The 27706-nt window shown below is 42.1% G+C and overlaps 14 protein-coding genes across 14 annotated transcripts; 5 read left to right on the plus strand and 9 right to left on the minus strand.

The window, feature by feature from the left end:
* Positions 1-28: 28 nt before the first annotated feature.
* K450DRAFT_247197 (uncharacterized protein) lies at positions 29-2025 on the plus strand. Its single transcript, XM_051590027.1, has one exon. The coding sequence runs from the start codon at positions 89-91 to the stop codon at positions 1922-1924; it is 1836 nt and encodes a 611-aa protein (XP_051443504.1). The 5' UTR covers positions 29-88; the 3' UTR covers positions 1925-2025.
* On the plus strand, positions 2026-3607 carry K450DRAFT_247198 (uncharacterized protein). The gene has a single exon (XM_051590028.1). The coding sequence runs from the start codon at positions 2127-2129 to the stop codon at positions 3573-3575; it is 1449 nt and encodes a 482-aa protein (XP_051443505.1). The 5' UTR covers positions 2026-2126; the 3' UTR covers positions 3576-3607.
* Positions 3603-4490, minus strand: K450DRAFT_176380 (uncharacterized protein; the record flags this gene model as incomplete). The annotated part of the gene is made up of 1 exon (XM_051584239.1): positions 3603-4490. The coding sequence occupies one exon, from the start codon at positions 4488-4490 to the stop codon at positions 3603-3605; it is 888 nt and encodes a 295-aa protein (XP_051443506.1).
* A 486-nt stretch (positions 4491-4976) lies between these two features.
* On the plus strand, positions 4977-6998 carry K450DRAFT_272914 (uncharacterized protein; the record flags this gene model as incomplete). Its single annotated transcript, XM_051593066.1, has 1 exon — positions 4977-6998. The coding sequence occupies one exon, from the start codon at positions 4977-4979 to the stop codon at positions 6996-6998; it is 2022 nt and encodes a 673-aa protein (XP_051443507.1).
* A 768-nt stretch (positions 6999-7766) lies between these two features.
* On the plus strand, positions 7767-9082 carry K450DRAFT_247201 (uncharacterized protein). The gene is made up of 3 exons (XM_051590029.1): positions 7767-7962; positions 8037-8774; positions 8848-9082. Exons 1-3 carry the CDS (start codon positions 7824-7826, stop codon positions 9018-9020), a joined length of 1050 nt encoding a protein of 349 aa, XP_051443508.1. The 5' UTR covers positions 7767-7823; the 3' UTR covers positions 9021-9082.
* Positions 9083-10094, minus strand: K450DRAFT_247203 (uncharacterized protein). The gene has a single exon (XM_051590030.1). It carries the CDS (start codon positions 10026-10028, stop codon positions 9144-9146), a length of 885 nt encoding a protein of 294 aa, XP_051443509.1. The 5' UTR covers positions 10029-10094; the 3' UTR covers positions 9083-9143.
* Positions 10095-10520: 426 nt separating this feature from the next.
* Positions 10521-11966, minus strand: K450DRAFT_247204 (uncharacterized protein). The gene is made up of 5 exons (XM_051590031.1): positions 11767-11966; positions 11593-11700; positions 11419-11533; positions 11244-11341; positions 10521-11178 (listed from the first exon to the last, which is right to left on the minus strand). Exons 1-5 carry the CDS (start codon positions 11898-11900, stop codon positions 10650-10652), a joined length of 984 nt encoding a protein of 327 aa, XP_051443510.1. The 5' UTR covers positions 11901-11966; the 3' UTR covers positions 10521-10649.
* A 141-nt stretch (positions 11967-12107) lies between these two features.
* K450DRAFT_247208 (uncharacterized protein) lies at positions 12108-13460 on the minus strand. The gene is made up of 3 exons (XM_051590032.1): positions 12703-13460; positions 12508-12627; positions 12108-12439 (listed from the first exon to the last, which is right to left on the minus strand). Exons 1-3 carry the CDS (start codon positions 13420-13422, stop codon positions 12212-12214), a joined length of 1068 nt encoding a protein of 355 aa, XP_051443511.1. The 5' UTR covers positions 13423-13460; the 3' UTR covers positions 12108-12211.
* A 235-nt stretch (positions 13461-13695) lies between these two features.
* K450DRAFT_247211 (uncharacterized protein) lies at positions 13696-16046 on the minus strand. Its single transcript, XM_051590033.1, has 10 exons — positions 15604-16046; positions 15463-15531; positions 15292-15399; positions 14951-15227; positions 14783-14875; positions 14579-14720; positions 14429-14502; positions 14150-14367; positions 14000-14088; positions 13696-13925 (listed from the first exon to the last, which is right to left on the minus strand). The coding sequence occupies exons 1-10, from the start codon at positions 15868-15870 to the stop codon at positions 13808-13810; spliced, it is 1455 nt and encodes a 484-aa protein (XP_051443512.1). The 5' UTR covers positions 15871-16046; the 3' UTR covers positions 13696-13807.
* Positions 16047-16359: 313 nt separating this feature from the next.
* On the minus strand, positions 16360-17747 carry K450DRAFT_247215 (uncharacterized protein). Its single transcript, XM_051590034.1, has one exon. The coding sequence runs from the start codon at positions 17682-17684 to the stop codon at positions 16452-16454; it is 1233 nt and encodes a 410-aa protein (XP_051443513.1). The 5' UTR covers positions 17685-17747; the 3' UTR covers positions 16360-16451.
* Positions 17748-18053: 306 nt separating this feature from the next.
* Positions 18054-19874, minus strand: K450DRAFT_200338 (uncharacterized protein; the record flags this gene model as incomplete). Its single annotated transcript, XM_051584629.1, has 9 exons — positions 18054-18071; positions 18133-18249; positions 18285-18482; positions 18631-18642; positions 18738-18739; positions 18802-19057; positions 19123-19674; positions 19752-19776; positions 19843-19874. The coding sequence occupies 9 exons, from the start codon at positions 19872-19874 to the stop codon at positions 18054-18056; spliced, it is 1212 nt and encodes a 403-aa protein (XP_051443514.1).
* Positions 19875-20953: 1079 nt separating this feature from the next.
* K450DRAFT_247220 (uncharacterized protein) lies at positions 20954-22317 on the minus strand. Its single transcript, XM_051590035.1, has 6 exons — positions 22206-22317; positions 22017-22142; positions 21795-21951; positions 21622-21737; positions 21311-21560; positions 20954-21235 (listed from the first exon to the last, which is right to left on the minus strand). Exons 1-6 carry the CDS (start codon positions 22285-22287, stop codon positions 21028-21030), a joined length of 939 nt encoding a protein of 312 aa, XP_051443515.1. The 5' UTR covers positions 22288-22317; the 3' UTR covers positions 20954-21027.
* Positions 22318-23415: 1098 nt separating this feature from the next.
* On the plus strand, positions 23416-24893 carry K450DRAFT_281744 (uncharacterized protein). The gene is made up of 3 exons (XM_051593410.1): positions 23416-23907; positions 23985-24057; positions 24176-24893. The coding sequence occupies exons 1-3, from the start codon at positions 23424-23426 to the stop codon at positions 24597-24599; spliced, it is 981 nt and encodes a 326-aa protein (XP_051443516.1). The 5' UTR covers positions 23416-23423; the 3' UTR covers positions 24600-24893.
* A 2109-nt stretch (positions 24894-27002) lies between these two features.
* On the minus strand, positions 27003-27678 carry K450DRAFT_247226 (uncharacterized protein). The gene has a single exon (XM_051590036.1). The coding sequence runs from the start codon at positions 27644-27646 to the stop codon at positions 27113-27115; it is 534 nt and encodes a 177-aa protein (XP_051443517.1). The 5' UTR covers positions 27647-27678; the 3' UTR covers positions 27003-27112.
* Between the last annotated feature and the right edge of the window lie 28 nt (positions 27679-27706).

Consider the following 27706-nt stretch of genomic DNA (forward strand, 5'->3'; position numbering starts at 1 on the left):
AGGGAGGAAGAGAAGGTTTGAAGGTTCAGGGAAAGCAACTGACTCAAGAGAAATACGCAATTGAACTCCCGACTTGCGGGGAAATCAAATGCCTGTGTTTAAAAACTTTGGAAAAAATGGTGAGCGCAGACTCTATCAAATGACACCTACCAGCGACGATGGTCAGCCATTGAAGGCTGGCAAGCGTACACGATCAGCAAAAGCCTGTACAGCATGTCGTCAAATGAAGCTGAAATGTGATGCTATGGATCGATTTCCGTCACCTTGCTCCCGATGTACGAAGAACAGCCACTTTTGTGAGATTGACCGCAATTTTCAAAGAGAAAGGAAGCGACGCTCTGAACCTGTACAGATTCCACAACAGAATCAAGCAAACACTATGCAAACCATGTTGACGCCTCAAAGTCAAGTTGATTCCATCAATAATGTCGCTAATAATAATGAAAACCTTACCGAGGGTCGCAGCACGAGCCCTCCATTGATAGCGGTGTTACAGTCAGCAAATGACCTGCAACCGAAAGATGAAGCTCTCCTCGGTACTATTATTCCAGGACATCGCATTCGACTGATGTTTGACATGTTCATCAATCTCTATCACAGACACCTTCCTATTTTACCTTTGGAATATATCAGTCCGGTCAAATTATCTGACGAATCACCTCTGCTGTTTTGGTCCATCTGCTCAGTGACCGTCGCCACTACTTGCCCAGACCTAACAGATGTGATACACGAGCATGTTAGGGATTTGATTAGCAAGTCATACCTGACCCATTATATCTTCAAGCCATTTACAGCTCTATCGAATGTCTGCGCTATGGTGTTTTTATGTTATTGGCCACTAACTCACCGAACGATACAAGAAGATGCCTCATGGACGTATTGTGGGTTGGCTACGCATATGGCTCTCCAAATAGGCTTGCATCGATTTACATATACTGAGGAATACGCCATTGCAAGCGAAACACGAGCGACACAAAAAATGAAGCTGCTAACATGGCTTGGATGCTTCTTGGTCAACCAACTCAATGCTGATTTCCATGGAGTACCAAGCACAGCCACGTTAGATTATACCTATATTCCCGACCTTACACAGTACTCTGAACAGGATGCCAATGTCGCCGATTTCATTAAAAGAGTCAAAATTCTACATGCCCTTAAGAAAGGCATTGATGTTCTTGGTACTCCTGATGGCACTATGAACCCCTCAGCGAAAGCTCTTCTTCATAGGTCTGTGGAAGACACGTTTTCACAGCTTTTGAATGAAATCACACCGTTATCCGAAATTGCAGAACTCACCTATCTACATGCGAAACTACAACTTCACTCCTTTTTGCTCACTCCAGACGTACCGGAGTCAGACCAGAAAGACGCGATCATCCCCACGTACCTCGTTTGCATGCAGCATATTCAAGTCATTCGAAGTTTACTTGACAAGGATCCTGATTGTCAATATTGGCCATTTTTCATTGTCACCAATTTACTGATTGCCAGTACCGTGCTCTTCAAACTGACGATATCGCCTTACAAAGGCATGATCGATGTCGATGTGGCCAGGAACAACATATCTGATTCATTCACGCTGCTGAAAAGATTGTCCACTTATAAAGGAGATATGGCGTCAAGATCACAAATATTTGTTGAGGGCATCAAAAGCATGTATGTTGAAAAAGCTATCTCTCCCCAAATTTGCCCGGTCAAAACCAGGCTTGGAGCGGGTATTTTCACCAGCACGCTTCTAGAGTATAAAAAATGGCAACGGGCAAAGACTCTGAAACAGCAGGAAGAAGATATGGCTCGAAATGGAATCAATTTGATGAACGATACAGCACCCACCAAGGATTTAATTGGTCCATTCTTTGATGTTATGACCTTTGACGATTTCTGGAACTGGGACGTTTGGCCGGACACAATGAAAAATATGTAATCGAGCGGAGATCTGTTGCTTATCATGTTCTTTATTCTTAATATGGCATATGCCGAAAATTTCGCATCCATTGCCGATACCTTAAGGTGGGAAATGATTTTCTCCACCATTCACGTCTGATGGATATAAAAGAGCCCCTCTTTCTGTAATATATTCTTTAAAAAAACCTTCCCTCCAAGCAATCTCGTCATTTGTTGATCCCATGCTCGAAACTCCATTATCCACTGAACCCGTAACTCAAACATTGAGCGAATGGGTCGCTGCTCTCGATTGGGTGTCTATTCCAGACATCACCAAGGAACGTGCTCAATACCTCATCCTGGATGGACTTACTTGCGCATTAGTAGCAGCGCATCTGCCTTGGTCAGAAACAGCGGTTGACGCTATTTTGAGAATGGAATCCCCCTCAGGAACTTGCCCTCTAATAGGGTGGAAAGACAAGCGAACTGGACCTTTACCTGCTGCCCTCATCAACAGTGCGCTTATTCAGGGCTTTGAACTTGACGATTACCATAGCATAGCACCGCTCCATAGCAACTCCATCATTCTCCCTGCACTATTATCTCTAGTGGCGCATTTGCGAGCATCGAATGATGGCCGAAAAGTCACTGGCAAGGAATTCCTGGTAGCTGCCATCGCTGGTTATGAAGTTGGTCCACGTGTGGGAATGGCCCTCGGCGGTGGCAATATACTGTCGCGTGGCTGGCACAGCGGTACCGTTTTTGGTCATGCTGCTTCCGCAGCTGCAAGCTCCAGGTTGCTCAACCTGGACTCGGATCAGATCGAAGACGCTTTTGGTATTGCCTGCACACAAGCTTGTGGACTGATGTCAGCCCAGTTTGAATCATCCGTCAAGCGAATGCAACATGGCTTTGCCTCTCGAAACGGCCTATTTTCCGCTCTGATGGCTGAAGCAAGATATAAGGGAATTAGCAAAGTTTTCGAGAGACCTTATGGAGGCTTCCTATCCGTCTTCGCAAATGGTGGTGATCCACCCGCTCCTAGTGAAGTTATCAAGGACCTTTCTGTTAAATGGCAGACTATGAATATCAACGTCAAGCCTTATGCTTGTATGGGTGGAATTCATGCCACCATTGACTGCCTTAAGGAGCTTCAATCCAAGAACGATATCCAGGTTGCTAATATCCGCAGTATTCAAATTGAAATGAGTGAACCCGCTTTCAAGCATGGTGGCTGGAAGGCAGAAAAGCCCATCGCAGTCATTGGAGCTCAGATGAATGCAGCCTACATTGCCGCCGCTCATATCATTGACGGCGACATCACCATGCATACTTTTTCAAGCAGTATGCTCAACCGAGAAGAACTGTGGCGTTTGGAACCCAAAATTGAAGTCATGCATCAATCTGAATTTGATCAACTCCCAAACCACGCCGACAAGATGTGCACCCGCACTACCATTGTGCTGATGAATGGAGAACAGCTAACAACTACTGTCGTTCGCCCTACAGGAGTGAAGAGGCCACTTACAAGTGATGAAATTATTACGAAATTCCATTCTTTGACAAGTGAACTCGTCCCAGAAAATCGACAACAAGATATCATTCAGTTTGTTAAAAACTTGGAAAATTGTAACGATATGTCTGAGATTTTCGATTTGCTTAATTTCGATGTTCCAAGTCCTATTGCTTAATAAATGTAACATGTTTTATTACTTTGATTAAACGTTATCAAATGTAGTGGATCCAACCATTCGATCCAATTTGATTGCTTCAGAGAGTCCCATATTCATGAAGGACTCTCTGGGATTTACTCCTTCACATGAGGATGCGTCAGTACCCTCACGCAAAAGCTCATCCATAGCCTTCCCAATGGCCAGAGAAGCCGGAATGATGGAAGCACAGGGATGTAGGCACAATTTGAATCCCATTTTTTGAGCCTCTGAAGTGGTCCAGTTGGGAGTTACACCGTTTGTCACCAAGTTTATCAGAACGGGAACAGGATGAAGAGATTCCACAACTTTGATAGCTTCTTCCTTGCTAGTGATACCTTCAACAAATGCCACATCAGCTCCAGCAGAGACTGCAGACTTGCAACGTTGAATGGCGTCATCTACTCCAAACGACTGTAGTGCATCACTTCTTGCAATAATGACAATGTCGGAATTGATCTGTTTACGTGCGATGGCCATGGCCCTGATACGCATGACAAATTCTTCTTCAGAGACAAGCTCCTTTCCACCAAGGTGGCCGCAGCGCTTGGCATGAACTTGGTCCTCAACATGGAGTCCAGCAACGCCAGCTCTGGCGTACATGGTAAGTGTCCTTGCACACATCACAGCATTGCCGTATCCAGTGTCAGCATCAGCAATTACGGGAACTTGAGGGTTTAGATTTGCAATGAGAGATGCATTGGCATGCATGTCCGTTAGTCCAGCTACGCCAATGTCTGGCATACCCAATCTTGAAGCGACAGTTCCTGCTCCTGTCATATACAGGCACTTGAATCCTTTGTTCAAAGCGATCCGGCCGGAGATGCCATCGTAGACACCAGGGCAGACCAATATTTCAGGATTTTGGATTAGTTCTCTCAGACTCTTGACGCTCATGTTTGCTATGTTTTTCAAATGCTTTTAGACAAAACATACGAGGCTTTTTGTACTCTTCGTACCATCTGATGTTACCGCCTTTTTGCCATGTTTACCAAACTCCGCTCAGAATGCCACCGCTACCGTTGCCGAACTTCTACCAATCGCGATCAGCTCCGCCAGGCTAAGGCGATTGTCACTAAGAAAATGAGATTTTCATTTCGTAAACAATGAAAAATCCTCTTTTCAACAGTCTCTATAGCTATTTCAATGTATACATTTGTCTGTAGAGAGCAAACTGGCCATTTCTGCTTGCGTTTTTTACAAATGTCTTGTGGTGATGATTACTTTCGCCATTTATGGCTATAAATCGGCAATCCAAGCGAACGCCTCACCAACGTAAGAATTTTCTCCCATGCCCGGTTGGTTTCGCTATCTGGAGATAAAAAGGTCGCAAACATATACTGACTTATCACTTCATCAACTCTTTAGATTTTACCAAGAAAAATGTCTCATCCGCGTACTTTGGTGGAAAAAATTCTTGCTCATCATGCCATGGGCGATACTGAAATTGCTCCTGGAAAGATGATTTGTGTCAAGGTGGACTGGACTATGGCATCCGAAGCAAGCTGGTTTGGAATGTACAAGCTTTATGATCAGCTTGGAAAGCCTGGAATTTACCGTAACGATCGTGTTTGGCTTGCGGCCGATCATATCGTGGACCCTAGGATCAACCACTTACCTAAACCGAAGGCGCTCATTGACGCAGCAGAATCGGGTGCAAAGGAGCTAGATATCAAGGACTATCAACCTCCAAATACCACAATTATGCACACAGAATTTTACAGGCAGCGTGCTCAACCTGGAATGCTGATTATCGGTGCAGATTCTCACACCTGTTCTAGTGGTGCTTTAGGTGCCTTGGCAGTTGGCCTAGGTGCGGCCGATGTCGTCTTCCCATTGGTGACAGGAGAAACCTTCTTTCAAGTTCCTGAAGTGGTCAAGATTGAGCTCGTTGGCAAACCAAACTTTGGAATTGGCGGAAAAGATATCATCTTGCATATTCTTGGAGAATTCAAGCGCAATACCATCGCTGCAGGAAGAGCAGTGGAGTACGTTGGCGATGGTATACATTACCTCTCTTGTGACGCCAGATTTGCCATCGCCAATATGTCCACAGAATTTGGTGCAATTGCAGGTGTATTTGTTCCAGATCAACAAACCGCTGCCTTTATAGATCAACGATCTAGTCATAAGGACGAAGCAATCTACTTTCAACCGGATGCTGGTGCTAAATACGTTGAAACCCGTACTATCAATTTACAGGACGTTGGCGCCTACATAGCTTTATATCCATCACCTGATAATGTGGTTTCTGTATCTGAAAAGCAGGGTATGGAGCTAGATGGCTGCTTCATTGGAGCATGCACAACAGCAGAAGAAGATCTCATCATGGGTGGCCTGGTCTTGCAGCAAGGCTTGAAAAAAGGTCTAGAGGTAGTCAGCAAGGGAAAACGAAAAGTGACACCTGGATCCGTTCAAATCATTGCGAAACTTCGATCCTTAGGACTCCTTCAATGCTATATTGATGCCGGTTTTGAAGTCGGCGCTCCAGGATGCAGTTACTGTGTCGGAATGGGAGCAGATCAAGCTGGTGAAGGTGAAGTCTGGCTGTCTTCTCAAAACCGAAACTTCAAGAATCGAATGGGAAAAGGATCCATAGGAAACATTACTTCTGCAGCTACAGTTGCAGCTTCAAGTTTCAGCATGACACTCCAGGACCCACAAGAGCTACTGAATGACATTGACGAATCCTATTTTAATAGCATTCGCATGTATTGGACAGAAAATAAGAAATCTATTATCTACCGGGAGCCTAAGCAAGATTTCTCCCAAAAGTCCATCACCATGGCCTATGAGGAAGAAGTCTCGTTATTGCCAATTTCAATCACATCCAAAGCTCAACTTTTTGGCGACAACATTGATACTGATGCCATTATTCCTATTGACAAGTGTACAGCTGACAACGAGACGATGCTCGGACAAGGTTCATTTGCATACACAAGGCCAGAGTTCGTACCTCGAGTCGCAGAAGGCTACGGTATCATTGTGGCAGGAACCGGTTTCGGCAGTGGTTCATCCAGAGAAGAAGCGCCTCGTGCACTAAAGGCGTGCGGTGTCAAAGCTGTTATAGCCAAGTCTTTTGCATACATTTACAGTCGTAATCAAGCGAACTTTGCTCTATTTGGGGTCATTGTCACGGACGACAACTTTTACAATTCTGTATCGGAAGGCTCTGAAATAGAAATTAAAGTTGCCGAAAGGAAAGTGCTCATGGATGGCAAGTCATACCTCTTCAAACTAGATGTCGTTGAGGAACGACTTCATGCTTCCGGCGGCATTGCCCCTAGGTGGAAACGCCATGGCAAGAACTTGTTCAGGAAGTTGCAGCAAGAAAGTAACTCCGTGAGCTGCGGATCCAATGCTACCGATTCGACATGTTCTACTGACGATATCACAGCCTGGTAGAAATATTTTTATCAATCAGCTTTTGCCGATATGTTTCATTAAAGTAATTTAAAAATCAAGTTTGTAAAAACAAAGAAAAAATTTTTGACAGTGGTATACCTTCAAGTGGGGTTACACATTGTGAACCCTTCAAATGAATGCTGTAAAGCAGAAATTTAGATTATTTCACCATATGACGATCATCTTTGAACGAATTTTCTTAGTTATCCAGGTTGCGGCAAGGAGAACCATTTTGAAAAGAGGGTCTGCTGATTCGCTATAAGCAAAGTTGCTGTTTACGGTATCCATGAGCGAACTAAATGTCCGTGGAATGCTAGTCTCGAGTATTTATGGTACACTTAGAAGCGATCAAGTCCATTAAATCTTCATCACATCTATTTATTATTATTTTCTGCAGATTGAGATATCTTTTCAAGTGATATGGCAAATAACCATTGCTGTTGTATGACTGAAAGTTTCTACGCGTGGCGTTTCAGCTCGATTGCGCCAAAATAGCGCCTCAATTGACCGAAATGCTAAGCTTTACGATACAGGCTGAAACTTCCTCTTATTTTACCAACTTTCATTTTGAACATCTCACCAAGTGCCCGGTATATATCATCTATATTTCAAGCACCATAACTGAATACAATTTAGCTTTGTACGCCACTCCACTGTGAACATAAATTCAAGACCCGATGTGGTCATCCGACAGGATAGGTAGGCATTTTGCAAAGGAGCAAAGCCAGTTTTATGGCAATTAAGTTGGCGCTTTTTCCTTCGTGCGCAAATGAGTATAAATTCTTTGGCAACAAAAAACTTTGATTTTATTACTTTACGAATCAAATGGAACAAATCGCTGCGCCAGAGAAACGACTTGGCGTTGTTATGCTTGGAAAATGTAATTTGGAAGTACGTCTTTTTGACATACCTTCCCCTGGCTACGGGCAAGTGAGAATGAAAGTAAAAGCTTCTACATTATGCGGTAAGTGTGGGACATCCGCTCATAGGGCCATGGCTGCTGTATTCACCTTATTTTGAACCGAAACACATCTTCAGGCAGTGATTTGAACCTAATATATCGAAAGGAATCTTGGAAGGACGGGCCAGGGAAATACTGTGGGGTAGTCGCTGGACATGAGCCTTGCGGTGAAATTGATCAACTTGGTGACGGATGCGATGGATTTGAGGTTGGAGATCGCTGTATCGTCTATCATATCAACGGCTGCGGCGTCTGTCAGGACTGTCGCATGGGCTGGCACATCTCATGTACTGGAACTAAGCGTAAGGCATACGGTTATCAACGCGACGGCGGGCATTCCGACTACATCATAGCCGATATACAGAATTTGGTGAAAATGCCAAAGTTTTTAACTTTCGTGGATGGCGCTATGGTTGCTTGTGGCGTTGGAACGGCATATGCTGCATGTTTACGAGCACAAGTCTCTGGTCGTGACAGAGTATTGATCACTGGTCTTGGACCGGTCGGACTGTGCATTGCCCTCATAGCTCGAGCAAGCGGCGCAGAAGTTTACGGAGTTGAATTAATGTCAGAACGACGACAGCAAGCAATCGCTCATAATATCACACTCATCGAATCTAACACGGAAGCAGCTATGAAAGCCACGGATGGAAAGGGCTTTGAAGTCTGCTTTGACGCGTCAGGAAACTCCCAGGCTCGACACTTTTGTTTAGAGGCTGCACGCCGCTGGGGTAGAGTCGTATATGTGGGTGAAGGTGGAAATGTCACATTTTCGCCTTCTCCGATGCTGTTGCATAAACAGATCACACTTCATGGTAAGTAATAGGAAAGCATTTCCGCCCAACTTGTCAACACTGTAAAGATATCTTATAATCATCATGTTATCAGGATCCTGGGTATGCAGTATGGCTCAAATGGAGGATTTAGTCGAGCTGTTGGCACGTTGGCAACTTCATCCAGAAATTCTTGTGACCCACAAATACAGACTCAAGGACGCGGCAACTGCGTATGAACTTTTCAATACTGGAAAAACTGGAAAAGTCGCATTCATTTGGGATTGAGGATGCTCGTACCATAATAGCTATATAGTAGGTGGATGAACAGTGCAGCTAATCAAACCCAAATAAACGGAAACTCTACAATTCAAATCTCTTTTATAACCAACATCAAACTAGACGACAACATTAAGCAGTCAAATTGAAAGCCTTATCGAGAGCCTGTTGATGCTCTTCCGAGGGATCCAACATAGGTGGAGGACAATATCCAGCAGGCACTCCGCGTTTGCGTAAGACATACTTAAGACTGGGCAGAAAACCAGCACTTTGCATCAAATCGACACTGGGGCGAATAACCTCATTCATTATTTTGTTTGCTTCATCCACCTGACCACGCTCTACAAGCTCTAGAACTTGTTTCATCTCTTCGGGATATACTCCAGAAATGATTGCGGTGATGCCGTTATAACCCTCCTTAGTGAAATTGTTTATAACTGACGTATCATTACCGGTAAGGAATGAGATGTTTTCTGAAACCAATGGCTTAATTTTGTTAACGTTCTCGGCATCTCCTGCCTCTTTGATGCCAAGTATATTGGGAATACTATTAGCCAGGCGAACAAAAACCTCAGGTTCCAAAGCAAATCCCGTGCGTCGAGGGTTGTTGTACAGAAAGATTGGTAAGGGAGTTGCAGCGGCCACGTCCTTGATGTAGCATTCAGCATCTCTTTGAGAGATGATACGATAAGGAGGGAATCCTAGCATGATACCAGTATATTTAGCTTCATATGCGCTTTTAGCTAACTCAATAGCGTCGGCAGTTTTGAAAGTAGCTACTCCAGCGTACAAAGGATAATCGGGCCCTGTTGTTTTGCGAACGATCTGATAAAGCTGTTTGCGTTCTGCGATGCTTAGGACGTGTTGTTCACCAGTAGAGCCGCAAACCAAAAGACCTGGCGCGAGCTTTGAGTAGTATTCAACCACCCCTGGTACAGCAGCAGCATCAAAAGCGCCACTTTTGGTGAAGGGAGTAACTATCGCAATGGAATAAGGGAGAAATGCTCTTGCCGACATTAAGACTTGGAGAGATGAGGGTATGAGATTCGAATGGAGAAGGGCGATAAAGTATTAAGTAGTGGTAGAAATTAGCCACTCCCGTAGCGTGAGTCCTTTTTTTATTTTGTGAGTCAGCATTACACTATGATTTGTTGAACTTGTTCCTAGAATAATGGCGGGAACGCCACAGCTAGAAAGAAAGCCTGTTCCTGAGTCGAACTGATTGAGACTTTTTATTTGATTACTAGCCTTGGAGCAGGTGAGTAATGTGTTCTGAAATCACTTTTGCTTTTTAAATATTGTGGATATACCTTTTAATAATACCGCAGCAGCAGAGAAAGTCCCACGGTGGCCCATACCAAATTCTTTGCAGGCACATAACTGAACAATGCCACCAGAGTACCACCGTCTGTCAAGATGCTTCATGATGACGCTGTCTAACACCAAATACATGACAATGATGTCCGAAGAGTATGCAAAATAATCATGATAATCAGGTACCATTTTTCACTTCGATTCATTTGCTACGGCTTCTCAAATTTATTCGCTACTTATCACAATGGACTACATCTTCAAAATATACGAGCATACATATATATTAGAGTGACCATAAGCCCATTATATCAGCAGGTAAATTTTCTAATTGTTTGAAGCTGATGGAGATGGGCTCCCGTTCGACTTGCGCGGATTGAATTGCATTGAACCGGGTGTAGCAAGATAAATCATTCCAGATGTATGATAAGCTGAATTAGAGCTCTTTAGAGCTTTCTCATTAAGCTTTTCATCTTCTGCCAGCTTGGAGAACCGCTGTGCTTGCTCAAAAAATCTGCGGGCCTTCTCGTGCTCTTGCTTTGATTGATAGCGATGGAGGAACCATAAGAGTAATAGAGTAGTGACTACGAAAAGAAATATCGATATCGCTAAAACCACCCAAACCCACGCCGATACTTTATGAAAAGAGTCAGCAGCTACACCACAGGTATTGTTTGACTCTACACAGTTATCACTCAAACATTCATTATCCTGGGTACATGATACGCCAACTGCTTTGGCCAGAATACATGTGTGGGACTCAGTGTAATCACAGTATAAGCCTTGAGTGCAATTATCTCGAATGATAGTCTGAAGTATTTGCTGTCCACTAGAATCATATGAAACGTAATTTGTTCTGTTATAAAATAACGAGTCAGAATATATGGGAGAGCATTTTACCATTGATGACAAGTTTCTTACACCTCAGATCCACAAAATCCAGATAGAGGAGCGCCTTTAATGAGGCATGTTGAATTTAAGCACATGGCATAGCTTCCAGAACATTCGTCGTCCCTTTGCTATGTACCAATGTACACAACGATATATCAGTATGAGCGTTGTGTCAGTAGCGATTAATTTTTATGATAATGATTACCGGCTCACACTTTGCTCCGTCGGGCAGCAATGGCCGACATTGTGATTGATCATCGGGGCAGTATTGAGCTCTTGTATTGCATCGTTCAGGAAATGTATGAACCTTCAGGTCCCATCTTTGATAAAAGGTGTTGGAATATTGATACACTTTAAACCAAGAATAAAAGCTGTTTACCCATGTATGTAATCCGAATTCGAGCAGCCTTTGTACTGGCACCTCCTAGTAGTTGCGTCACAATAGAGATATACATTGTTGCAAAAATCTTCGTACTTCCATGACTGGCTGATTTTATCATACTTAATGAAACGGACAATATTACATTATGGTTGCTTTTTAGTCTCCCATTACCTGTATATCGGTGTGGGATCACAAGGATCGCCAAAGTTGGCTCCTTGAGTGGCAGTATAGAAGAAAGAGGTAAGCAGGAAAATTGGGATAAAGTTCCTAATGACTCTTGCTTTTAACAACATATATGCAACCATAATGGGTTTGTTCAAGGAGTAAAAGTCAAAAGTCAATTCAGTGCCGTCGCTTTAAATGAGATTGCAAGAGCACTCCACTACTGCTCTAGCGTTTCCATTACCCCTAGCCACCGATGACCCCTGACTCCCTGATATGAAATAGCACTTTTCAACCAATCACTTCTGCACGCACCTACTCAATTCTTGATCATTTAAATGGCCCCAAAGTTATGTCATGACATCAAAGTCTATTTGATGTATTGTTTTTTAAGGCGCTCAATGAAAAACGGTAGAAATTTTAGCACTCTATGTGGAAGTTTTTCTTTTATGATCTAAAGGTATGTACATGTAGTACCGTCCTCAACGACGTCTAAAACCTCGTAGAAACAGTCGAATCCTCCGACTTTCTTAAAAACTGCCATCGCCTCTTCCGCGATGGTATCGAAATTGTGAGTGGCAAGTGCCAAAATGGTAGGTCCTGCTCCAGAAAGGCAAATGCCCAAAAGACCGTCATATTTTTGTGGGGTGATGGACGTAAGAACGTCTGGCAGACCAGGAATCTAGTTTGAAGTTGTTATCAGAACAAACCCTACGAGCTCATGTTTCATGTATTATGTAATATCCTTACCAAGGTCTTTCTATATGGTTGATGGATCTTATCCTGCATCGCGTTATAGATTAAGTCCGCATCCGGAGGAGATCGGCCAAGAGCAGTAGTTAAAACTGCTAGTCTTTGCAGGTTGAATACCTTTACAAAAAAATCAGTATCAGCAATTGCGAGGATCATATAGCCTACAGATATTCCAAAAAAAAAATTACTTACAATATCTTTGCGTTCGTAGTTGTTTGGCAAAACTGCTCTGGCCTTGGCAGTAGCAACTTCGAACTTTGGTACTATAGCAATTGCTTTAATCTCCTTCGCCCATCCAAGTCGAACGAAATGTCCAATTCCTCGTGGTGGTTGTGGTGGAGAAGGACCAGTGCCATTCGTGACATTGTCAAATGTCTCGGATACTGGGATGCTAGTAATTTCTAAGTCTGCGGCATCTAGTTCACGAAGATACGACGCTACAAATCCGCCCATCAGTGCAGCAGCCACATTGTCTGGATGACGTTCTATCATCAAGCAGTAGTCAAGCATTCGGTCCTTTCCCATATTCAGCTGACCCAAGGCATCACCAAGAGCGACACCAGCAACGACAGCGGCGCCTGAAGATCCTAATCCGCGACCGAGAGGTATAGGGTTATGTACATGAATCTTCAATGGCTTTGGAAGAGACTTGATGCTATTAGCATGGAGGACATATAGTGCCGTCTTTGTGATCAAATTCTTTTCGGGTATGAGTGGAACGTCGTTGGCTCCTTCTCCAGAGTAAGTCATTTCAAAGTCCTTGGTGTTTGGCTGTGACCCGTCAAGGATCTCAACATCAAGGGTCAAGTACAGTGATAGTGAGATACCCAATACATCAAAGCCGGGACCAATGTTGGCAGTTGAGCAAGGAGCCTTTATACGGAATTTGCGAGGAGTGTTGAGATTGGACATTGGTGATGTCAAGTATGAACCGGGAACGAACTTTTTGCTGTGAATCAGAGCTGATCAGAATTGATCAGGAACTAAATTGCAGTCACATTTGATGGTTTCAATCTCTGATTCATTTCCAATGAATCTCTCACTCGGGGTTGTAATTTCATGATGAGCTGACACTGAGTAAACCCAACCAAATAGCCCGTGCATACGCTAACAGAGAAAACATACACCAAGATGTACTCACTTGATTATTATTGTACGGAACACCGTCTCATGAACCAGTAAGAGTTTGATGCAGATTCACAAAATAGCCATGTTTTTGTGGTTTATTGAGATTTTGGTTGATAATGTTACAATTAGATATCTAAAAAGTATCATGGAATGTCTAAAGTGGGTTATATCACAGGTTATTAGAGAGAGTAGTAGTATCCGCTGCCATATTTGCAAGACCAGCATCTGTTAGCCACGAGAAAGAAACTACAAGTAGTCCTGTGCCAATGACATCGATGGTGGCAGTTCTAGAGATAATGAAGGTGAGCTTACAATGATAAAGAGGATAAAGAGTGTGCAGTGCACGAGAATTGAGACTTACAGATAAGGCAGTACATAATTGTCAGGGTCATAGTTTCGCTTCCAGCAGGCCAATGTCATGTATTTGCCCATTTTCAAAGCCAACCACGTCTGTATGATAACAACTGTTAACATGAAGAAGCAACAAGGAGATAGAAAGGTCACAACTTACGCAAAGCATTGATACCATAAAGTAACTCAAGAAGAACCAGATAGTAAAATCGAGATGTCCGAGATTGAGTACCCATATTATCATTAGAAATACCACTTGAACAACGACATTCATGATTAATAGCGTCCATTCAACGCGGTTGTAGTCCTCGACTTTTCCTACGTGCAAACATGTGCTGATTCTGGAAGCGTATATAGATCCCAAATTACCGGCCAAACCTAAAATTGTGTATATCAGCATATTGTTACGTTGCAGCCTTACACCACGAATCTGACATACCGTCCAAAATAGGTGTCAACATAGCGAGACCTTTGTACTGCTCAACATAATGCTCGAGAACCAATCCAGACAAACTTTAAAATCATAAAATGATTAGAATATTGTATGCTATTGATAGGCAGCATGGTCAATATGGGAATATATATCTACCTTGAGATAAACATGGCAGCAATGATTGGAGTCCAGCCAGACCAGAGGAGATCTTTGACAGATTTGTTTTTCCACACTGCACGGGCAAAAAAAGGAATAGATATCATCATTCCAAGGAAGAGGAAAGTGCTAAATAGGGTATCTGAAAACCAATGGTTAATAAAAAAGTGCCCATTCAGCATCGTCATAGTTTCTTAAACGCACCTAGACTGGCGAGCAGCGCATGAGAACATCCCGCTAGAATTACAAGTGTTACAACATCTCCCAGTGAAGATGCCATAGGGCAGGCTATATTGTCTATTAAAAAGAAAGATAGCATTAGCATGTGCATGCGCACCATTGCAAGACTTAATTAGTACGGATTGTCAGTACCTGGATTTATCCTGAACATTCGACTTATAATAATAAGGGCACACATGAACACACCCAAAACAAAACTGGACATTGCCGCCGAAAGCATGGAGGAGGATATCATAAGCATGCTCTCCGATATCGTGTTGGCATCGTTAGGATGCGTAATGAGGCCAAGAATAAAAGAAAACAGACCGGCTATAGAGCCGGCTATCAAAGCTTGCACCTGAAGTAGCGCAAGATTTCCCCAAACCAGCGCATTCCTGGTTGGTTTATAGTCCAAATCACCAAGGTTCGCCTAGAATTATTAAGGATTAGATTCATCGGTTTAGAACATATACTACACCGAAAATAATGCTTACAGAGGTGGAAAATCGAGCAGCAAGGTTCATTTCAAGATTACCCTTCAAGTTGAGAAGTACCGGTACCAGGATGAACAGTTCGGACACCTGGGTGAACACACTCCAGTGCTGAAATGACGCTTTAGTATGATATATATATCTCTCGTCTTGATATAATTTCGCTTTTGTTACCTGATATATATCCATCAGCCATCCGGCTATAACAAGACCAGCCACTGATATGAGTAATGATGGCAGAGCCTAATAGAAAAGCATTGTGACATATTAGCACTGTGCCTGAAACAAGATTGCAACGTCCGGTCTGAGGCTAACCTGAGCTGCTAATCGCTTCGAATCGCCACCAGTCACATCTTTAGCCTCTTCCCCTGCATCTTCCGGTGTGAATGTATGCGTAAACATCTTGAATGATGAACCTGACTCTGTGCGGGAATGCCGAGATTGCCGATTGCTGGATGATGTTGGAACCGGTAGATACCCATTGCTATTTAACGGTCCAATCTCTAGATCTTGATTTTCTTCTATCGTTTCTATAGGGGTTGCCCGAAGCTGAATTGCCTCGGTTCGTTTGGTATTTACCATCTAGAGGAACGAACGTATCCAGCTTCTGGTTAATTGGATATTCAACTGAAAAATTGTATATGCGGGAGATGAATTCTCGAAAATTCGTGCAACAGCCTTTGTCATATATGGAAAATCTTTGAGTCGCAATTCAAGCAAAACCAAGGAAAACCCATACTGTGGCCTTTCAAGCTGACCAAATAACATTACACAAAATGATAACGGCAAAATGTGCTTAATCTTGTGGTAAGTGAAAGACAGAAAGAAAACTATTAGAGATTGACATGTTGCTATATAGTCATTAGTATTGTTTTCATTGCATTATTACTCAGTCCTCGTAGAACTCAGTCTTGGACCCGAAGCTAATAGATATGTGAAACTTGCGAGATACGAGCTCGTAGGTTTTATCACTTTTAGTACGTCTCTGTTCAAAAATTCAAATAACTCTTATTAACCCTCAATAGGTGAAGAGTTGCGCTTTACAAGGTCATCGCTATGCTGCTGCCCGAGTGCTGTTTAAAGTTTGGTAGAAATGCACCAAACGGGTTCTTTAATATGGTCTACTTTATACGGTCCATTTCTTTCGTTTATGAATGGAAGAATTACATGGTATACAATTTGTAATAGTATCCGAAAAATGCTATGATAAGAACTATGAGAACCTCCAGTACTCTCCAGCCACCTGCCTGTGTGTTATGAAAGCCAATTTCGTGTATCTGCTGTTTTATGGTCGCTATCTGGGCGTTCAACTCGTCAATATCCTTACTACGATCCATATTTTCCACCGCAGTTTTCTGTAGCATATGCTCAAGCACATCCATTCGTTCATGAAGCAGTACTCCAGCTTTTCCCGGAGACAATATATCTATATCCGAACTCTCTGTGCGAGTTACGGGAATTGTTGGTGGAGGAGAGGTTTGTAAATTCTTGTGAGCTAATTCCTGAGCAATTTTAGCAGCTATTGTCGATGTGTAGACTTGTAAGAGAGAAGAAGTCTGTGCCAAATATTCACGCCTCAGTGGCATGTTACCTAGCATAATGCTATCGGAGAGGACGCGTGCTTGCTTTAAATCTACATCTGGCCGATCGATATTTTTGACATCACACAATATGCCTTGAAAAGCGTCCCATATCGCTTCATACAAGGTTGCTTGGTCATCCGTATTCTCCTGGAGAATATCACTGGCATTTTGCTTGTCTTGACTTTTTACAAATTCTTCATACGCGGTCACTTGCCACAATATTAGACCGTCTTCCATTCTATCGCGCATCACTACACCAGGCTGAGCCGTTCTTGCAATTTGAGTTCGAACTTTGCGATTGTTTGGAAGTAGCGTTGCTCGGTAAAATGGTGCATCAACGATCGCTCGTGTTGAATAGACCGCGTCGGGTATGCTATCTACTTTCCAGTTATGAATAAGATCCCCTCGCTCAAGTGAATAATGAGAGAAAACTTTGTCTAACGCCGGATCCAGGAAATGCGTCAGCTTATCTTCTACGGCCAATTTTTGGGCTATCATACGGGCAACCGGGACAGTTACCCACACATCGCGAAACGGGAAAAATGATATAGCAAAGTCTGTCTCATAGTCTGTTCGCCGTAGGTCGAACAGGAATAGTCCTTCGGTCACTGTCAAGCCACACGCCCGCCATAACTGTGCTATGCTAATCCGATGAGCGTGAACTAGTTGATGATCAATAATTCGATAAATAGTATGGTCATTGAATGTGCATGCGAAAGTGGGATACATTGATGCTTGTTGAAATGAGAACAAATCTTCATCTTTCCTTGTCCAGTCGAACAAAACTTCAAAACGCAACAGTGCGGGAGACATACCAAAGGGTTACACTCGGCGTGCACGCTGAAGTCATAAGCTGTTGTGGCTATAAAATCAAGTTGTTGGGGGGAGGGATTGACAAACATTACCCAAAATATGTGACATTTCTATTATACCTTCTTCAGTCTGACTGAATATATCTTCTACTCTGTTACTGGATACCATGCTCATTCGAGACCAAATCGTACCATTTTACAAACTTCTACACCTATCAAGTCTCGCTCAAATGATTTTTATTTCAATACGTAAGCTAAAGAACGGAACAAAGGTTAATCAGATACCGTGTTATGTTAGACATATGAGGAGTTATGGCGTTCAACTGAATTGCAGAAGGCAAGACTGCTGATGGCTACTTTCTTTATGCGCTCAAGCACTGAGAATAATCTAGTGACAAGAAGATTAGGCATAGTAAACTACAATGAAACCCCAGTTTAGAGACACTTACAGGAGCTACTATATTTGCATGTTCCAGAGGCGCAGCAAGACGGTCCTGTAAAGCCAATTCCTCCACACTGACCATATAGCGTCTAGATTGCAAGTTTATTAGTATGGGCACTACTGACTATTATAGTTGCCAAGGTCAGCGAATTCTCTTACCGCGCATGGACCTGATGCAGTTGTTGTCGTAGTTGCTGTGGTAGTTGTGGAGCTTTTGCTAGAGGAAGTGGTTACTGTAGTCGTAGGAGTTGCGCTTTGAGACGTAGTGGTAGACACTGACACATGGGTTGTGGAGGAAGATGGAGTCGATCCACCCAACGGGAACTTAGCCGGCGTGAGGTAAGCATCCTTTGCTTTCTCTACAATTTCATTGCATGTTAGATAAAAGGAGCATCTTTCTACCAACAGGCACATCGTTCTTATATTTTACCTAGAGTAAGCCCTGCAAACAATATACATCAGATTGGACGATCAAATTCAATGGCCGTGAGTAATGATAACTTACAGTCATAAAGGACTAAACCACCAGTATCTCCAGAATCCTTGCATTCACAGTATCAATAACTTGCACTTTTTCGACATCTTTTTACTACATATACTCTAATAACTTACCGCTGTAATACGATGTTAGATTAATGCGTTTAAAGAGGTGGTGAATGAAAAAGTTGTCACTTACGATTCCAGCACCAGAATGCCCAATGTGCACCATTGGTATTCATATAACTTACAAGCGCAGTAAGCCATTGTGCATCAGATGCAACAGCCAAGGTAGTTCCAAATTCTCCAACCCAAATAGGTACTGGGCTCGCTTGCTTCAATAAATATCCCCAATATTTGTCCCAAATGCCGGGCAAATTGGCCGGGAATGTAGGGTCACTAAACCAAGTCTGTTGCGATACATCGGTTGAGTAGTCGTGAATACTGTATACTAGCTAATAACAATTCAAGCATTAGCAGTTTCAAAACCTTAACCGCTATTCAGGCTAACGTGAAATACCTTGTTTGGAACATCTAAGCGAACGGGGTATTGGCCAGCTGCCATCAAATTACCACCCCACCAGTAGCTGCTACCGTTGACGATTGAAGTTCCTTCGACAATAATCAACCAGTTCGGTTGGACTGCTAAGATGGCATTGCCAGCTCGCTCTGCAGCCAATCGCCAATCGATGGTAGTGTTACCACAACCCCAGCAAGCCGGATCGTGTGGTTCATTGTGCAAATCTGCTCCAATCACTGCCGTGTTACCTTTGTAGCGATTTGCTAAAGTTACCCAGTCGGCAATCCATGTAGACTCTGACGTCGTAGAGGTATACCATAATGCGCTTTGTCCAGTAGCATCGGGGCGGTGCCTGTCCAGAATAATTTTCAATCCGAGCGATCCGGCATAATTGATAAGTATATCCATAATCTCCAGACTAGTTTTATTAAGCAGTCCAGCATTGACTTGGCTGTTGATACTGTTAGGTGCGTTAGCCGAGTTGAAGATATCATTTGAATACGGCAAACGAATTGCGTTATATCCGTTTGATGAGATGTTTTGCAAGAGTGTCTGATAGCTAACTATCATGGGATGATTGCCTTAGCTTCACGAAGGGTTTAGTATTGGTAAATATTTGATTCGCTTACCAGCCCATAGGCCATGTGGGATATACTACGACATTTAAATTGTTATTTCACAATTTTTCAATGAACTTTCGTTTCAGTTTCCATTACTTACATTGTTGGTCTCGAAGCTAATGGAGCGGTCATGATAAATGCAGATGTCAGAGATATCTTCCCATTATATTTAATGCAGCACGATTCTTACCCAAACCAGCTAATCCAAATTTTATGTGTCAGTTAATATAATAGGCATTAGCTCGCACAAAAAATGATTAGCCATAATGTTTACCTTACTCCAGCAATTCTGACTTTATTGTTGGATCCATCCACTATATCTCTTCCAGAAGTACTCCAGTATCCATCTCCAAGCGCAGCTTGGGAGGGTAACGAGAATAGAAAGCTGGAGATCAATGTTAGGTATAGGATTGATTTCATCGTTTTCCTTTTTCTACGAAATTCAAAAAATCGCCTCAAAAAGTGTCCCTTAAATCAATTTTCAACATGGCGGTGCGAAAATACGGTATTTTGTGCTTCGAAACTTTGCTCTCTAATGGGGTAAAGTCCATAACGAGCAACTCTCATGGCTCATGGACAGCTGGGAGCTTGGTGTGACCTTCCTGTGAACAAAGAAAATGCAGGAACGTGACCTTGCGCAGGTTGGTGGCGACGTAAATTAATGAAGACGAACATAGCATGAAAATATAATGTTAGTCATTTCTGTCATTACTTTGCTTTAACGAGAGCTACATTACTCATGTGGTCTCCTTGACCGACAGAATAGAATGCAATCACAGCACCTTTTCACTTTTCCAAGGCTTGTGCGGCTCTCCTTGTGAAACATCACAAAACTGGGCAGACGACCAAGGTAGTGCTCGGAAAATATAAGAAGCAAATTTGTCGATATCCACGAGGAGCCACCATATTCAATGCCGATGCCCATGCGGTAATGGCTAAAAAAGTAAGAAGCGTGGTAACAATCTATGGGATATGAAAATTAAAAATTGAAAATACAACACTGAATTCGCTGCAATAATGGCAATGGTGACTTGGCTATAGAACAATGTCTGGTAGCACACTTACCAAAGTAGCTCAGTCAAATTTTGTCGCCTTTTTTTAATATCATTTGTCATGCAGTTGTGACGAGATCATATTGTGTTCATGAACAACCATAAAGATGACATAGTTCAACACCTACGCACCAAGTTCACTGAAAACAGACAATACTTGTACTTTTGGATTTACTATCCAACTTTTGGCTTAACTGTAGTACTTTTTATTCACAAATAATTATCTAAACCCTCTAACGAGATGCAGGGTGGGACTGACGGCTGGGAGGAGAATAGTATCTCCTCTTACGGGAGTCGGATGATCGAGAGCGAGATCGTGAGCGAGAGGAAGCTGGAGACCTATATCGTCTGCCTCGCTGCCGAGATGACTGTGGTCGTGATGGTGACACAGAACGAGAACGGGATCGAGAATACCGACGTGAACGAGAGGGTGAACGAGAGCTACTTGGTGATCTATATCTACTGGACCTTTTATGAGGGCTTCGGGAGCGAGATCTAGAGCGAGGAGATCGATACCTTTGCGCATTACGAGGGGGGGAATCTATGCTGGAACTACGTCTGCGGCGTGGTGGGGACACGGAGCGCTCATCTTCTTGGGAAATGTCAGCCTCATCATCGCTCTCTAGCACACTTTTGCGCGGAGGTAAATCTTCTACATCTTCTAAAATATCTCTTTTCGTAATTCGTGGAAGGATAGTATCGCATACTCGCTCTTCTCTCAATAGTTGATCGATGAATTCATCCATATGTACAATCTCATTACCACCTATGACAATGCTCCGTTAATTATCGATACATGGCTCTTCCTTATATGTTGAATATCTTACTTTCTGTTTGGAGTCGTAGCTTCCGATAATCGTTTAACAGCGGCTCCAAATATTGGTATATTTCTTTAGCGCTACCAACAAGTCGTAGATAGAATGCTCCTAAAGCTCGAAGGTATCTTCTCGAGTTATTTCAACATCATAAGAAAACAAGGGGGTATAAATAGGACACTCACTTGAAGTCTTCGTTTCGTATGTACTCGATCACAATTTCTTTCTCGGGTTGCAGCTGAAGTAGTTTAAGTGTGAGACAGATGAATTCAGTTGGCTTATAGCTGGTCTGCTGTCCTCCAATTCCGCGAAGATCAACAGCCTTGTCAAGTACAGTAGCAGCTAAAATGTAACAAATGGATGAGAAGCTGTTTCCTTTTACTTTCTTTTTTAATAAAGAAGTTTACCTGTTAACGCGAAACAGTGCTCTTTCCAGTATAATGAATCTGTGATTTTTTCTCTCAAGATCTTTTCGATCAGAAATTGAGGATTCGTCCCGTGAACAGTTGTTGCTTCCGTTACCGTACGGTTCGCTATTCAAAATAAATGTTAAGATCTGGTCTCCTACTGTAACAATTCTTATCATTGTGAGTTACCCATGGTGCTATGCTGTAGTCTTGGATTGGCTGAACAAGAAGTGGAGGATGCGGACCGTTCTCCAAAAATTTTGTAGCTCATGAGCCTTAAAGACCGCCAGTCCAGCAATTGTGAAAAACGACTTGTCAACCAGTTATCGCCAAAGTACCATCACCTTTTCATATGAATTTATCAGTGTATAATAAAGAGACTTACGGAACTAAACACTTCCACATACGCAACAAGTACTCCATACCTAGCAAATATTTGATATTAACACATCGTCGCATTCTGAGAAGCAATACGAAGCAGTGTTCGCACCTATATATATAAGCCAGACCATTCACTGGCTTACTGTACTTCTTTCCGTCACATACGGCAACCATGGCAACATCGCTTTACACGTAGGTTAGGGAGATTCAGGCGAAGACAAGTTCTACAACACCAAAAATGGATGAGCAATTTTGACATTTACTGCTTCGTCGATGGTAAAACGATCAGATTACCAGCTATGAAGAAGCTATTTTTTTGTAGTCAAGGAGCTATGAAGAAGCTTGATGCCTTGCATTAAAACATTGTCTCTCTGTGCCCAGGAAGTGGAACATGTTGTTTATCATAATACAAGATAGTAGCAGTAACAGTGTTGATCCACTTGTGTTCTTAGCACAATGGCAAAACATTACGAAGACTCGTGTCGTATCAAAGGTATGTGAGCCTGTAGTTGTCATAGGTACCAAATTGTGTCTGTATAGTGTCGCTATTGAGTCGAAAGTCCCTAAACAGTATATTGCATAACTGCACCATATATGGTGGATAGGACGTATAACAATATTTCATAAAAGACAATTGCCCTCTTCCTTTTCATTTACAAACAACATTTTTTTGTAAACCTTCAGAAATTTTCTGGGCCAAATTTCGGCGCTCCCGCCGTCGAGACGGGCATGATCACAAGATCAGATGGCGTCCGAGGCTTCTATAAGATTGATAGAGCTAGCTTACGCTTTACACGTTTTCATTATATGTAGTCGTGCTATAATTTAAAGTTATCGAAACCATTCAAAGTATTTAATTATTCTGTTCAGATGTATGCAACTTTCACAAACACGCATTTTGGGTATTTGGCAGAGGCAAAAAAGTCCATCCGCATTACGCACGCAATTGAGCTGGGTTTTAAATCCAAAACTTGAAATTCTTTTTCTTACGACATCCGACCATTTTGCACTTCTTTGTCTCGTTTCATGACAGTGCCTGAAGATCGCTCTTTAGCGACCCTAGACACTGAAAAAAAATCCGTTGACGATGAAGAATCGAGAATAAAAAGTCCTGGGCTCGACGGCACAATAGAGTTTCATAAAAACGACAACATACCACAACAGAATACTCCCGATGATATTACTCTGCAGTCCACCAAAGAAAGCGAAATATCAGCCGTCGACAAAGTGTCAGATAGCGCTGTAGACATAGCCGCTGAGAACAATACTGATGTTAATGATATAGATAGCCCACTATCTAAGCGGCGAAGGCGAAGGCAGGCACTCCTCAAAGCACTATATATAATCCTATTCAACGCTGCTATACCCATCGGCCTATATTATGCTCTAAAGCCTCACATACCTGCTGTTTGGGCATTGGTAGCTTCGACTGCACCAACTATTATTTCCGTCATTGCTCAAGCTGCTATTGCTCGTAGATTGGACATGATTGGAGTTGCCGTAATTTTCGGTATGTCTGCCGGTCACTTAAGAGTTATTCATTTGATTTCAACTGTACCCGCTCCTAATCGAGACTTTTCACATCAGGCTTCATATTATCCGTCATTTTGGCCGTCGTAAGCCAAGATCCGAAATTATTGCTACTGAGAGAATCATTTGTGTAAGTATAAGCACTATCAATGCTAAGATGAAAGGGAAAAGAAAAGTTTCGAGGTATAGGGCAAAATAAGTTTTATTAAATATCCATCGCTGACGAATTTTCCCAAAATTGCAAACAGCACTGCCGGAGTTGGTGGAGCTATGCTTGTAACCCTTATACCTGTAAGGTACAAAAGCTTTGAATTAAAGCCTATCTTGTACTATTTTGCAAAGGACCTGATACCAATGCAACCCATCACCCGTTCGGATGGCCAGATGGAACCTCGACTAGAATTTTTCTGGAGAACATCCAAGACGTTTAGACGCCATATTCGAATCCTTACAGCACTAGACGTTTTCACATTGGAGTGCGAATTTGGACTGAAGCTCTTTTATATCCTTCACTTTGATTTGGACAAGACTGTTGTGTTGTCGAACATTACCCTTACCATTGTAGGCATCGTTGCCACTCTCTGTACAATTTATTACGCTTTCTGGATTCGAAAGAAAGTCAAGCAAGAAGAGCCTGAATTATTAGCAAAGGATACTTTATCGGGCGCTTAGTGCTCCCGATCTTTCTTTTTGCCAAACTTCATATATCCAACATCAGACACAGATGGCATTCAATGGGAAGTCATCCCTCTACATTTACGAAAGTGGCTCTGATTCGTAGTTAATAAACCAACGTCCTACGTCTAGAATATAACATTGCTAAGCGTAGAATAAGCGCATATACTGTACATCATTTCTCATTTGTTACCCATTTCTTCAATAACAAAGTAAAAGAATCCCCGAAAAGGAAACAACCTTGACATCTGTAACTTCTTTCTATGACGTAACCCATATCTCAATACCTTGACATATACGAAAACATTGACAATCATATTAGAACTAAAAGCTTATGACTAAGAGGTGGTAAACGGTATTCTTCTCATAGCCTTCAAAGGTGAACGGCTCGTGTAATCTTGCTAGTTAAAAGAGGGTCTAAATGACTCCCCCAACATGACATGCTGATGCATTTTTTACCTTTATTGTATACAGCTGCGATCGGGAGTTGTCCTGAAAAACCAACCATTGATAGCAGAGGATGGCGTCTTAATAACCAGGACATTATCCGAAATTAAAGCTATAGTGATATATTTTGATTAATCTATTGTGTTTCGAACGAAATTGCCGTTTACTTTAAGACAATACCATACTGTTCTTTTTTTTTTTTTTTGGTAGTAATACCATACTGTTCGAAGTGTGCGCTTGCAATGTTGGCTGCAGTTTTATTCCGGGAACGTCAGCTTCTATTGCCTGGATGATTAAGATAGCTCTCGATATCAGTATAATTACTTTCTCATTACACACTGTCCTGCATCTATGTTTCTTTTCAATAGCACTGAACTATCGGCTTGTGTCTATTTGCAGGCAACGTGCTGTGGGATATGTTTTTGAAGTCAAGGAATTTATTACAGGGTCTAGAAAAACAAAATATGATTAAGAATTATGTGGTGCGCAGTGTTTATTTTAAACTGTCTTTGGATTTTATGGCTTATAGACACACTTGTAGAGATCACAGCTGGATCAATATCTACTAATCTATGTTTTCCAAAGGAAAAGAGTATCCGTATGGTATTGTATTCAGAGCATTTTGTTCTTGACAGTACATTTCTCATCAGAGTAGGGTACAATTTTTTATTTCGGTGACCAAAGACTTCACATATAGGCAGGGTACATCCTAGGTAATTATAATATGACAAAAGTACTACGTTTTAAAAAAGAAAACTGTTTGGACCTGATGGTTTGCACAGCGCTCTGCAAAGCAATGGCCATGGTTGCGGTTCTTTGGTGCAAACCCAGTTGATTTACCAAACGGCTGGCTCAACCAACTTAAGCTAACTGTCAGATGATCTATTACAAAGCTAGCTTCTAGTTAATATTACACTAGAAGGGGTTTCCAGATACACACAGTTGAGCGTATGATGAAGAGGACTGGACTATGTCGAGACTTTTTTTTCACGCTTCTCATTCATATATTTATTTATTTTTGTATTCAACTTCTCATTCAAATGGCTGCCGACAACAAATTGACGTTCATTGCGATCTTTTTTTTTTATACAACGTTGGACGGATTGATGATTAAAATTCCATGAGATCCCTCAAGTTTAATTTAAACATCGCAGGTACTGTAATGTAGTAGCCATTGTGGGATTATTGCTTCTTCTTTTTGGTATTCGGGTTGATTCTACACTTACTGAACAAGTGCATTCAATTAAAAGCGTTAGGAGTCGATATAGGCTAATCAGATAGAGGTTTTTGCTTTTTGTGGCGACGGCAGCTTCTAGTAACTGATCTATTTGGATCTGAACAATAATTTCGTACTTTTTTTTGATGGACTTGAACCATCCTGTAGTCGATTTGTGCGCTTCATGAAATTTAAGTCTCGCCCATAGAGCTAGAGCCAATTTATATTTACTTTTTGCGTCGATTTGGATCAAAAATATTTTGAAAGGGATTACTAGTTTAACATTAGTGATCGAGAGTTTGCCAGGAAAATCCTTCCTTGTTTGACACTGGTTACAGTTGCACACAGAAGCGTCGACTGCGCTACGAGCTGTTCCTGTTGTACTATTGCTACCAGTCCATTGCATGGCCTCTTTTCCTTTGTTTATAGGGATCGGTCATTGGTGGACTGAGTGATTGATTTCTACATATTGAATGCTTTTTGGTCTAACCATTCTCTCTGCTGCTTGATAAAATTCCCGTGAGTTATTGAAATGGACCGAGCATGTCTCCTCCAATTTTATTAGAATGATTCGAAACACAATTCATAACACCTAATTTGACATGTTTTTTTTCTTGTTATGAACTAAGCGACTTCATTGAACCTGTGAAGATAAGATAAATGCTGAGCTCTTGGTGATAGCATTTCTGTCAAGACAGAAAATTTCCAAGCTCTGGAAGTTTGCTACATATATATTTTTTTTTGTATTCAGTGAGTTGCTTTTATTTCCTGAAATTCTGTTGACTGATGTACTGAATGTTATTTATACTGATTGCTATACTGTATGAAAAAAAAAATTTTTTTTGGTTTATACACTGGAGATATCGAGTCGTCGATTTTGAAGTTCCATGAATTTTAGGTCTCGCCATGGAGCTAGTAGTAGCCAATCCAAAGCTTTCATTTGCGTCCGTCTTGGGTCAAAAATGATGTGGAAGGGAAACATCAGTTCGAAGTCTGTACTCGGACGTTCATCAGGGAATCCTTCCTTGTACTGACATTGAAAACATCTGCATCTTTTCCATACGTCAACCTCAATTTTGCCTCGACTTGTTACGCTTCGTAATATAGGTATCCATCCATTGCATGCCTTCTTTTCCTTCGGTTGAAGGACGCGGTCATTAGTGGGCAGGATGATTGATTCGTACATGTTGAAAGCAGCTTGGTCCGACCATTCTCTCTGTTGTTTTATGCAATTCCAGTGAGTTATCCAAATGGCGAGCATAACTCGTCCCATTTCCTCCAAATTCTGTTCATCTTGCAGCTTAATCTGTTGTAAGCAAATCAAACTCCAAATTTTGTTTTTCGACCGTATCTCAGGCGGCATTTTCTTGAAATTCATCATTCTCAACCAGAATTTCCATTTTTTTTCACAATCTATCCAGAAGTGCTTGTCAGATTCATT

This window comes from Umbelopsis ramanniana (assembly GCF_025399195.1).
Source record: "Umbelopsis ramanniana AG unplaced genomic scaffold K450scaffold_38, whole genome shotgun sequence".
Lineage (NCBI taxonomy): Eukaryota > Fungi > Mucoromycota > Umbelopsidomycetes > Umbelopsidales > Umbelopsidaceae > Umbelopsis > Umbelopsis ramanniana.